This window comes from Vombatus ursinus, unplaced genomic scaffold (assembly GCF_900497805.2).
Source record: "Vombatus ursinus unplaced genomic scaffold, bare-nosed wombat genome assembly UNPS02004691.1, whole genome shotgun sequence".
Classification (NCBI taxonomy): domain Eukaryota; kingdom Metazoa; phylum Chordata; class Mammalia; order Diprotodontia; family Vombatidae; genus Vombatus; species Vombatus ursinus.
The window spans coordinates 951,647-962,511 of record NW_020944469.1 but is presented as its reverse complement, the minus strand read 5'-3'; the positions used below and the strand labels follow the sequence as shown (position 1 = coordinate 962,511).

The 10,865-nt window shown below is 44.3% G+C and overlaps 1 protein-coding gene across 4 annotated transcripts in view; it reads left to right on the top strand.

The window, feature by feature from the left end:
* The first annotated feature begins 1,114 nt into the window (after positions 1-1,114).
* ZDHHC15 (zinc finger DHHC-type containing 15) overlaps positions 1,115-10,865 on the top strand; it is a 75,256-nt gene continuing 65,505 nt past the window's right edge. For all 4 annotated transcript variants that reach the window (XM_027839943.1, XM_027839935.1, XM_027839926.1 and 1 more), the window contains exon 1: positions 1,115-1,252. In XM_027839943.1, coding sequence (XP_027695744.1) covers positions 1,117-1,252 — 136 coding nt within the window. In that variant the 5' untranslated portion in view covers positions 1,115-1,116. The remainder of the gene's footprint in view (positions 1,253-10,865) is intronic.

The window sequence follows — 10,865 nt, the reverse complement described above, 5'->3', positions numbered from 1 at the left end:
CTTCTGAGGTCCTTCCCAGCTTGAAACTTAGACTCTATGACCTTTGAGAGGCAGTTGGTATAGTAGATAGCATGCTGGCCTTTGAGTCAGGAGGATCTGAGTTTGAATTCTATGTCTGAAACTATTAGTAAGGTAACCTCCCTGAGCCTCAGTTTCCTCAGCTATAAAATGTGATGACCAAATGATAGTGTAAATCAAATACTATATGACTGTCAGTTTAAAAATAAACAATCATCTCCAACACCCAGCCCATAGTGGATGTTTAATAAATGCTCGGTGGTTGCTTGAAATCACAAAAAGGCAAACTGTCCCTGTTCTCTAGAGGCTTATATTCTGCTGGAGAAGACTACATGGATATATGCACACATGTTCTGACATTCTATTACTTCTATTACTTGCCCTCTCTGGGCCTCAGTTTCCACATCCATACAGCAGAAAGGTCCAAAGGTCCTAAATCTGTGATTTTTAGCAGCATATCCTCCCCTGGCCTGTTTCCTTCTCTGTAAAATGAGAGGATTGGACTTCAGGGGTGGGGAACCTGAACGTACATGATCGTGGAGGTCCTGTCCCCCCCCTTGGAATCCCAGGATCCCTCTGACCTCCCATCCTTATCACCTGACTTGTTCAGTCGTTTCATCGCGTCCGACTCCACGTGACGCCATTGGGGGTTTTCTTGGCGAAGATGCCGGAGTGGTCTGCCATTTCCTTCTCCAGCTCATTTTTACAGAGGAGGAAACCGAGGCAAACAGGGTGAAGTGACTTGCCCAGGGCCACACTCAGGTGTTCCTGACTCCAGGCCCGGCCACTGCAGCACCACCTGACCGGTGTTGTTTTTTTTTTTGTTTGTGAATGTGAGTGTGTGTGTGTGTGTTTTGTGTTTTGCGTTTTGCGTTTTGCGTTTCGTGTTTTGTGTTTTATGTTTTGTTTTTTTGGGGGGTTTTGACTCGCCCGACCATGCGAAGAAGAGACCGCGGGGTGGCGCTGTCGCGCCAGGGGAGGCCCGCCAGGCTTTGCAGTAGAGCGCCGCACGGGTCCGCCTGCCCTTCCTCCCCCCGTCTCCCTAGCCCTCACCGCGCTAGAGCTGCCAGGCCTGCTGGGTCGAGCTTCGAGCAGAGGATGCGACGGGGCTGGAAGATGGCTCTGTCCGGGGGGCTGCGGTGCTGCCGCCGCATGCTGGCTTGGGTGCCCGTGCTCGTCATCGTGCTCGTTGTGCTTTGGTCCTACTACGCCTATGTCTTCGAGATGTGCGTGGGTAAGTGGGAGTGGGCGGGGGCGTCTCCCCGCCCCCCCCCGTGTCTATGGAGTCCCCATGGGGGCCCCGCCTCTTGCTTCTTGCCCAAAGCTTCTGCCCCCTCCCCGGTCCTGATCTGGGCGTCTGCACCCCTTCTCCAAGCTAGGTCCCCTTTCCCCCTTCTTCTGCCCATTTTGTGCCTTGTGCCCCCAGCCTGGGCTCCCTACTTCCCCCACCGCCCCCACCCATGTCCCTCACACTGAGGTTCCGCCGCATTCCCTGCATCCAGAAAGAGCGCTGAGGATGGAGTCACATCGCAGATCTGCCACTTAACTACCTGTATGACCTTGGGCAATACAGAGGCTTCGCCTCTCTGGGCCTTGGATTCTTCATCTATAAAATGAGGGGGTGTAGTAGATGATCTCTAAGGACCCTTTCTGCCTTGAAGCCAAGACCCTATTATCCTCATACACTGGGATCCCACCATGTTCCTATTCCATTCCCTATACAAGGGCACTGCTGTGTCCCCCATCCCCTCACCTCAGAGTCTTAACATGACTCGTGACACGGAGCGCCCCCCACCCCATCAATTATAGCTGAGTTCCCTCTTCCCTGTCCCCAAGATTTGGGGATGCATATAATCGCCTTCCCCCTTTCCCCATAGACTGGGGAGAGCAGTTTAGTGCACTGGTGGCCTACACACAATTTGGGGGAAAAAAGCAGCCAAAAAAGAGGCTGTCTTCTTTTCCAGCCTTGTTTCTGGTTCTTTCCCTGGTGATTCAAGTCTGTATAGCAAGGAAAAAAATTTCCTTCACCTCATTCATGTGTGCGGGCGCGCGCGCGCGCGTGTGTGTGTGTGTGTGTGTGTGTGTGTGTGTGTGTGTGTGTGTACACATACATATATACAAACATATAGATGTATACATTATGCATTTTATTTTGACAAATCAATCACTTCCTAATAAATACCCTCTACCATAGAAACCTTCAAATAAAAAAGGCAAACCAAATCATTTAACCTAACAGCAGTAAATAACATCCTATATCACTTTCACTTCTTATGGTTTTCTGTTTATAAACAGGAAGTAAAGATTACGTTTTAACTCACATCCTCAAGGAACCAGCACTGGCCAATGGATTTTACCAGAATTCTATTGTCTTTGTTTATGTCAGTGTTTTCATACTCAAATATAGAAGTATAGAAGCAGGGGCTTTGCTGGCATACATTTATACCTTGAAATCCAGTGTGGGCCTTGCAGTTCACCCTTCCTTGCATGTCACAGCTAAACCACAGGCAAGGATCCCTGCAGCCACATATTGATTTAGAAAACCATATGTTAACATTATGTATGTTCTATCGTGTTCTTATTTGTTTTGTTAAATATTTCCCAGTTCCATTTTATTCTAGTTTCGGCTGCACTCTGGACTTACCTGGGCTGTGTGTTTGATACCTCTGATTTACATTATTTAAATGTGTATATTGTTCTCTTGGTTTGTTTTATTCTGCATGGGTTCATACAGGTCTTCCGGTGTTTCTGTGGAACTCTTCGTATTTATTGCTTCTTATAGCACAATAATATTCAACTATATTCATATCTATTGGCACATAGAAAGCACTTAATAAAGAAACGCTTCATGCTTTTCATTCATTTATATACTGTACTTTGTTCAACCATTCCCCAATCATTGGGCACATGATTTGTTTCCAGCCTCTTGCTACTACAAATAGTGTTGCTATTAATATTTTGGTATACGTGAGACCGTTGTCTCTATCATTGACTTCACTGGGGTAATAAACCCAATAGTAGGATCATGGTATTGAAGGGCAAGAACGGTTTTGTGGCTTTTCTTGTGAAATATCACATTGTTTTCCAGAATCGTTGAACCAGTTCATAGCTCATACCCATAGTGCATTAGTGTGTCTGTCTTCCAGCAGCCCCTCTAACATGATTATTTCCATCTCCCACCATCTTTGTGAATTTGATTGGTGTAAGGAGCTAAGCTCCTTTTTAAAAACATTATGGAAAATGCAAAAAGAACTCTTAAAGAAATCAATCCAATCAATTGCCTTTGTCAGGCATAAAATAAGTTTGGTTTCCATCTCATTGCTGAAATTGAGGGTTTAATCAAGGCTGTGCAATAACGGGAGAGATTTTCTATATTCAGACTTTACCACTTCTGCCTCTGAATGAAAAAATTAAGAGTCCAGAAATCTGGACTGCTATTATGCTGTCGATGTTCTGTCTAAGGACTATTAACACATCGGGGTAGTTATGTAAGGTCTTTTAGAATTTGGGGGTTTTGTGATTTGAGTGGACATTGCAAAGAAAGCTTTCTCGCCTCCCCCCCTTTAAACATAAAACCAAGCTGGAATCACAGAGTCTCAGAATTGAAAGAGACCTCAGAGGCCATCTGGTGCAAAGCATGCATGAGGAGGAAACCTCTTTAAAAACAAATACAACAGGTGATCAGCCTTTGCTTAAAGACCTCAAATGAGGAGAAACCTACTGCCCCCCCCAACCCATTTCTACTTGTGGATAGCTCAGATTACTGGTATTTTTTCCTTATTTCAAACCTAAATTTGCTTTTTTGTTTGTTTGGGTTTTTTGTGATTCCTGCCCCTTTGGCTCTGAAACCAAACAGAACAAATCAAATCTGTCTTGCCCATGACAGCAGACAGCTGTCATGCCCCCTCCAGTCATCACTTCTCCTGACTACATAGACCCAATTCCTTCAGATGATACTTATATGATATGAACCTAAGGCCCTTCAGCATCGTGATTACCCTCCCCTGAATGTTCTTGAGCTGACCGGTGACCTAGTGAATGTAGTGCTCTATATATGGTCAGTCCAGAGCAGAGTCCGGTGGGCCCATTATTCCCTGAGCCCTAGACATTATGCTTCTACTAGAGTGTGACCTCCTTGAGAGCAGACATTGACTTATTTTTCTAGTTATTTCCCCAGCGCTTACAGTGCTTTGCACATAGTAAATGCTTGATTATTTTTTTATTCATTCATTCATTCACTTTTTTTTGGGAGGGGGCTAGGCAATGGGGTTAAGTGACTTGTCCAGGGTCACACAGCTAGTAAGTGTCAAGTGTCTGAGACCAGATTTGAACTCAGGTCCTCCTGACTCCAGGGCTGGTGCTCTATCCACTGTGCCACCTAGCTACCCCCATTCATTCATTCTTAATATAGCCTAAAATCATATTCCTTTTTTTTTTCAGTGCCATATCACACTGTAGATTCATGTTGATCTCACAGCCTATTAAAACTCCCAGATCCCCAATAGGAACTGTGACTTGCCCCATCTTGTACTTGTAAAGTTGACCTTTTAAACTCAGATGTTGAAATTAACCTTTAGGAATACTAATTAATCAGTTAATTAATTAAATATTACGTTTTACCTTATTGGACTCAGCACAGTGTTCTAGCCTGCCATGATACTTTGAGATACTGACCCTGTCATCTATGATTCTCTTATTTCTCCGGCCCAGCTATGTAACATCTCCAAATTTGAGAAGCATGTCATCTGTGTCTCAATCCAAGTCATTGATGAAAAGGTTAGACAGCACAGGACCAAGCACAGATCTCTGGGGAACTCTACTAAAGACTTCCTTCCTTCCAGATTGAAATAAAACCATTCACAGTCATTTTTGGGGTCCAGCCATTCAACTAATTCGAAATCTGTTTCCCTGTAGTTTCATCTAGCCCACATCTTTCCATCTTGTCCACAAGAATAGCACAAGACATTTTGATTGGGCTTTGCTAAAGTAATCTATTAAAGTAAATCTAAAAGTAAAGCAATCTTGGCCATCTTTATCCAGAAAACTTCCCTGTTCTAATGTTGTAATTGTGAGAAAAAGGAAATGAGATTAGTCTGGCATGGTTTGTTCTTGATGAAGCCATAATGGTTCTTGGTGGTCACCTTTTCCTTTTCCAGATGTTCCTTAGCCACCCCTTTAATAACAAGATACCATTTTGCCAGAAATCACAGACAAAGTCACCAGGCTATAGTTTTCAGACTTCTCTTTTCCCCTTTTTGAAAATCAGGACATTTACCCTCCTCTTGCAGGCCTAGTGCACCTCTCCATGATCTTTCAAAGATGACTGACCATTGTCCGTGTCAGTGGATGACATCTACAAGTCCTCCCAGTAGCCTGCCACGTGCTTGCTTTGGACTTGGTGACTTGAACCCGTCAAGGGCAGCTACATTCTAGACCTGGAGGAGGCCTTTCAGTCAATCTAACCCAACCCCTTCACTTGGCAGAGGAGAAAATGGAGGCCCTCAGAGGTGAAATGAATGGCCAGTAAAGGGGCAGAGCTGAGACTAGAACCCTGATGTCCCAGGCCCCAGCACCATATTCCATCCACTACTCCCTGTTGGCGATATGTCACAGTTGTTTCATATTGCAATATGCATTCTGAAAAGAGGTTTTTGTTTTTTGTTTGTTTGAGGTTTTTTCTGCACAGACCACCTGCTTGTTGTGAAACAGAACAAAATAAGCATGTCTTGGGTTGATTTCGTTAGAAAGGAGTAAGGTGAGGGAGCCCTCTGCTCTCTTAGGCTCTTTTGTATTCTCCCTAAAGTCAAGTTATCTAGCTGAAAGCAGGAATGATCCATTGAGAACTGTTTCTACCCCTACAAGGGCTGAGCTGCTTCCTTTCCGCAGGGTAGAAAGGCTACATAGGGTATGCAGAGGCCTGGCCTTGGATTTGGGAGACTTGACTTCAAATCCCAATGGATTTGTCCTAGCTGCATAACTGTGGGCAAGTTGCTGCCCCTTTTGGGACCTCAGTTTCCTTCTCTGTAAAAGTGAGGCGGCGATATTATCATACCAATATCATAAAGGTTATGGTGAGCAAAGCGTTTTGTAAACCTGAAAGCGCTATTGGAGTGTGGGCCGTGATTGCGGAAAATTAACGGGATCCTGTTGGGCACAGGAGTAACTATTTTTGGCTTTTGGAGGAGGGCGGAGAGCTACAGTGTCTGTATTGAAAGGAAGAAATAAAGGAGCTGGGGTGTAATCCTACTCAGAGCCCAGAATTATTTGATGAGAAAGGGCACTGATTATGTGGGTTAGTCAGGAAAAATGGAAAGTATCTCTGGAGCCGAGAATCAGAGAAGATTTTCTAAGAAACAAGTTTCTGCAGCTGTAGAACTTGTGAGTGTGAATCATTGCCTGTACTGTATGTAAAACAGGTTTGGAGCTGCCTCTAGGCCAAGTGGTGAACTACTGTATGTGGGAATTGGGAGCCATTCCCATTGGCCCTCCAGAAGCTCCGTGGAGGTAGGTGGTAAGGGAGGGTGCTTGGCTCACTTGGATCAATCAGAGACGAAGTCAGAAAGAACTCAGCTCTCCTTTGCCTTCCCCTAAACCAGTAAAGCTTTAGGGATAGTCCAGGGCAAGAAAAAAGGGCTAAGGGTATTCATTTGTACATCATCACAATTATTGTCATTAGCATTATCATTATTATTATGTTCGTAGTAGTTCACATACATAGAATCCTCAAAGGATTGAAAAATATTTTTCTCACAATAACTTTGTAGGATACCTAGTACAAGTATAATTATTCCCATTTTTCAGATCAGATAACTGAGGCTCAGAGGTTGAGACTTGCCCATGATCACACAACCAGGAAGTACCAGAGTTGAACCCAAACTCAGGTGCTCTTTCCAGTATAACACACTGCGACCTACAACTTTTCAGTCACGTATCTTTTGTAAAAAGACAGTTGAATTGCCTCAAACTTATTGTGAAAACCAACCTCACTTACAGAAAGTAAGAAAGTTAAGAAAGAGCCCTGAATTATAAGTGAGCAATTTACTCTGTCAGCCTTCTGGTTTTATTTTTTACTAAATTTTATTTTTCTCAATTATCATGCATGTGTTTTTTTCTTCCTCCACCCCACCCCACCCCCATACACATATGTATACACTCCACCCCGGGGGGGGGGGGGGAAGAAAAACAAAACCTCAGTAACAAATATGCATAGTCAAGCAAAACAAATTGCCGAATTGTTCATGTAGGAAAATGCCTTTCGCATTCTGCATTTGAGGCCATCACTTCTCTCTCAGGTGTTGGGTAGCATTCTTGAGTATCAGTCCTTTGGAATCTTTATGTTGATCAGGGTTCTTAAGTCTTTGAAAATTGTTCGTTTTTACAGTATTGATGTTATAATTTACATTGTTCTCCTGGTTCTGCTCGCTTCATTTGGTGTCAGTTCATATAAATCTTCCTAAGTTTCTCTAAAACCATCTATTTCTTACAGCACAACAGTATTACATTACATTTATATATCATAATTTGTTTAGATCTTCTCCAATTTATGGGGACCCCCCCCTCTTAGTTTCCATTTCTTTGCCACTACAAAAAGAGCTGCCATAAATATTTTTGCACATATGTAGTCAGTTCTGCTACAATGCCAATATGTGTTTCCAAAAAGCCCTTCGCTGTGCAAAATTGCACCAAGAAAATCAAAGGACTTATGGGGAAAATGGAGTTAGAGACACAACACTGAAAAACTTCATCGGTGACATATTAAAAACAATAGGAACCTTGGAATTAGGGTTAAAATGGTGGCACAGTGTTATACCCGTTAAATGGTTAGGAAACACATAAATGCTACAATAAATAGTGGTTGTACCACAGTAAATAGGGGCTCAGGCTCCAGCTCAACCTGGGCTGCCTCAGTGGGTGCAGTGGGTGGGTGTGGACCAGTCTCCTCTGCCCCACAGGTCCTACTGCATCAGAAGATCCACAGACAATAAAGATGGCCCTTTATCTTGAAGTTTGCTTGTAGAAGTGGGTGACGAGAGGGTTGCCACCTGTGAGTGATTATAAAGTCCCCCCCCCCAAATTCACATGATGCTCTGTTCCCTAATACATCAGTCTCATTGGAGCAAATTCACATTTTCAAAACAAGCATTAGAGTAGACTGGAGAACCTTTTCATTTTTCTTTGCTCTCTTTAGGACTCGGGGGTGGGGAATCTGTGGCCTCAAGGCCCCATGTGGCCCTCTAGGTCCTGAAGTACAACCCTTTGACCAAGTCCCAGTTTTACAGAACAAATCCTTTCATTAAGGGGATTTGTTCTGGGAAGTTTGGAGGCTGCAAGTTCTCCAGCCCTGCCGGGTTATAGGCCTCATAGTGAAATCACTGACCTCCTGTTTTACTGCTCTCAAAGCCTTCTGATTTTTTTCTTCTTGTACCCTGAGTACTTTGAGGATTAGTAGTCATCCTTATGCAACCTCAGACAGTCTTCTGTACCCAGACCTCCAGGACAGACTCAGAGTTGAAAGGGAAGTCAGAGGTCCAATCTATCCCTGAGTGAGAATCCCTGATACAAGTGGTCAGCAAGCTTCCACTTGAAGCTATCCAGTGATGGGGGACTTAGTACCTTCCAAGGCTGCCCATTGCACTTTTGGATAACTCTAATAGTGAGGTAGTCAAAATCACCCCCTCTGCTTTTTGGGAACCCTCCTGAAGCCTTTTCTGCTCATCTGGGACAGACCCAGCACACCCCTTTGGGGGGCCTCACCAGGTGGTATTTGGGTTCTAATCCGTGCTTTCTTTCACGAAAAGTCTTAATTGACAGACATCTATTCTTCCAGATCCTTTTCTCCAAAGAATCTGCAAATAGCTAATAGAAAAGAGGAGCGTGCAAAGGACCCTGGAAAGTATCTCCAATTGTCTAAATCACTAAAAGCAAGCTGAGACTTGAAAGAGCACAGAGGGTGGATAATTATAGAACTCACCATAGCAGACTGTCTTCATGCTCAGAGGATTACCTACAGCATGTCTTAACTGGACACTTAGCTAAGACCCTAGTGATAAAGGCTCCATTTTGTAAAAGTTTAGAATGAATCTGGGTGCATTTTCATTTTTAAAAGCATTTTTTAATGCACGAGTTATATTTTGAACCTCTGCCCCACTCTGTAAAAGGCTTTAGTAAAAAGGGGAGGAAAAGCAGAAATTTCAAGTGAAGCACTGCAATCTTTTAGAGACGAGCATTTTTTTCCTTATTGACATGCAGTCCCAAAGAATGGAGTTTGTGAGGAGGCAATGTTATTGCTTCAGGTTCATCCTGGCGTGTTCCAAGTGCCAGATTGTCCTTCTCCTCATTGTTAGGGCTTTGACAACCAGGCAAAGGTGTTCTGTAGCCGGAACACCTATAATTAAAAAGAAAAAGGCAAGAGAGAAATTAGTGCTTGCTTATTAGGAGAGTACTTTGTGACATTTGGGTGGAAGAAAATGTGCCCCCGAGCTGGGGGCTTCCACAAAATGAGTCCGATCTTGGAGGCTTCCCTCCCAACATCTCTCCCTCCCAAACGACCATCTTTTTAGCTCATGTTGCCACCACCCAGAGTTGCTTCTGGGAAGTATCAGAATATAGGGGGCAGCTAGGTGGCGCAGTGGATAGAGCACCGGCCCTGGAGTCAAGAGGACCCGAGTTCAAATATGACTTCAGACCAGACACTTGACACTTACTAACTGTGTGACCCTGGGAAAGTCACTTAACCCCAATTGCCTAAAAAAAAATATATATATATATATATATATGTGTGTGTGTATGTGTGTGTATATATATATGTATATATATATATATGTATATATCAGAATATAGTTCAAATATAGCTTGTCTGAGCACTTAATATAGTAGTACATATGTTGGGGACAGGACAGCCTTTATCCTAATCCACAGAAACTGAAAAGACAACCGAAAGGCCTCAGTAGCCCCTAAACAATCAATACACTTCTCTCTCTCTAGCGAGCCCCACCTTTCCCCAAGATTCAGTTGTGCCCCAGCTTCAGAGCACTGCCTTCTGGTGGTGGGACCACGTTGTAGTTTAGGTTAACCCTGCCCTAGAAGGGTAACATGCTTAGGGCTATTAGAGAGGCCTGCACTGTCCAAATAACTCTGAGTAATAGGAATTTGAGGTCCAGGAATGCTCTTCTCTGGTCACATGAGCAAGAGCATATGCAGTTCCCATGTGCCTCTGCCCCAAGGCAGTCAGTGGCTTCCTGAGGGGGAGAAAGGTGGCATTCTCCTGATTCCAGCACCTAGGTCCAGTCTTCTTTGTTTTGCCAGGTTGTGCTCTATCCTCAGAGAAGGAAAAAAGCCCAAATCTGCAATTGAAAACTTCCTTTTATAGGGCAGCAAAGAGAGATGGCTGTTCCCACACTGGTCTGAGCCAACCAGATTCATCCCTAATCACTGAGGACTGTCTTCCATGAGGAGCCACCCCTCTGTTAATATCCTTTTAGGAAAATGCAATCCAAAGTCCCAAGCAAAGGCTCACCACCCACTTAGTTCATCAAGTTGATGGGGAACTCCCCTGCCCAATCCCCCAAGCTCTTGCCATCATGACGTGACACATGGTCATCAGTTCTCCTTCCGAAAAAGCCCTAATCTCTGGAGGACTTTGAAGGGCCCCCTTTCCCCTCAGGAGCAAACAGAATAGAAGCCAATCGCCAGGACGAATGGGTGCAGCCCCAGGCTGGCCCATCCAAGCTTCCTGCTTCCTCCCCCTTTTTCACTGTCAAATTCTCAATGGACTTCTTTCAAGCAGCTGGACCAGAGTTCCCTAACTGGGGGGGGGGGGGCAAAATCAAGCAGCTGGGGTCAGTCTC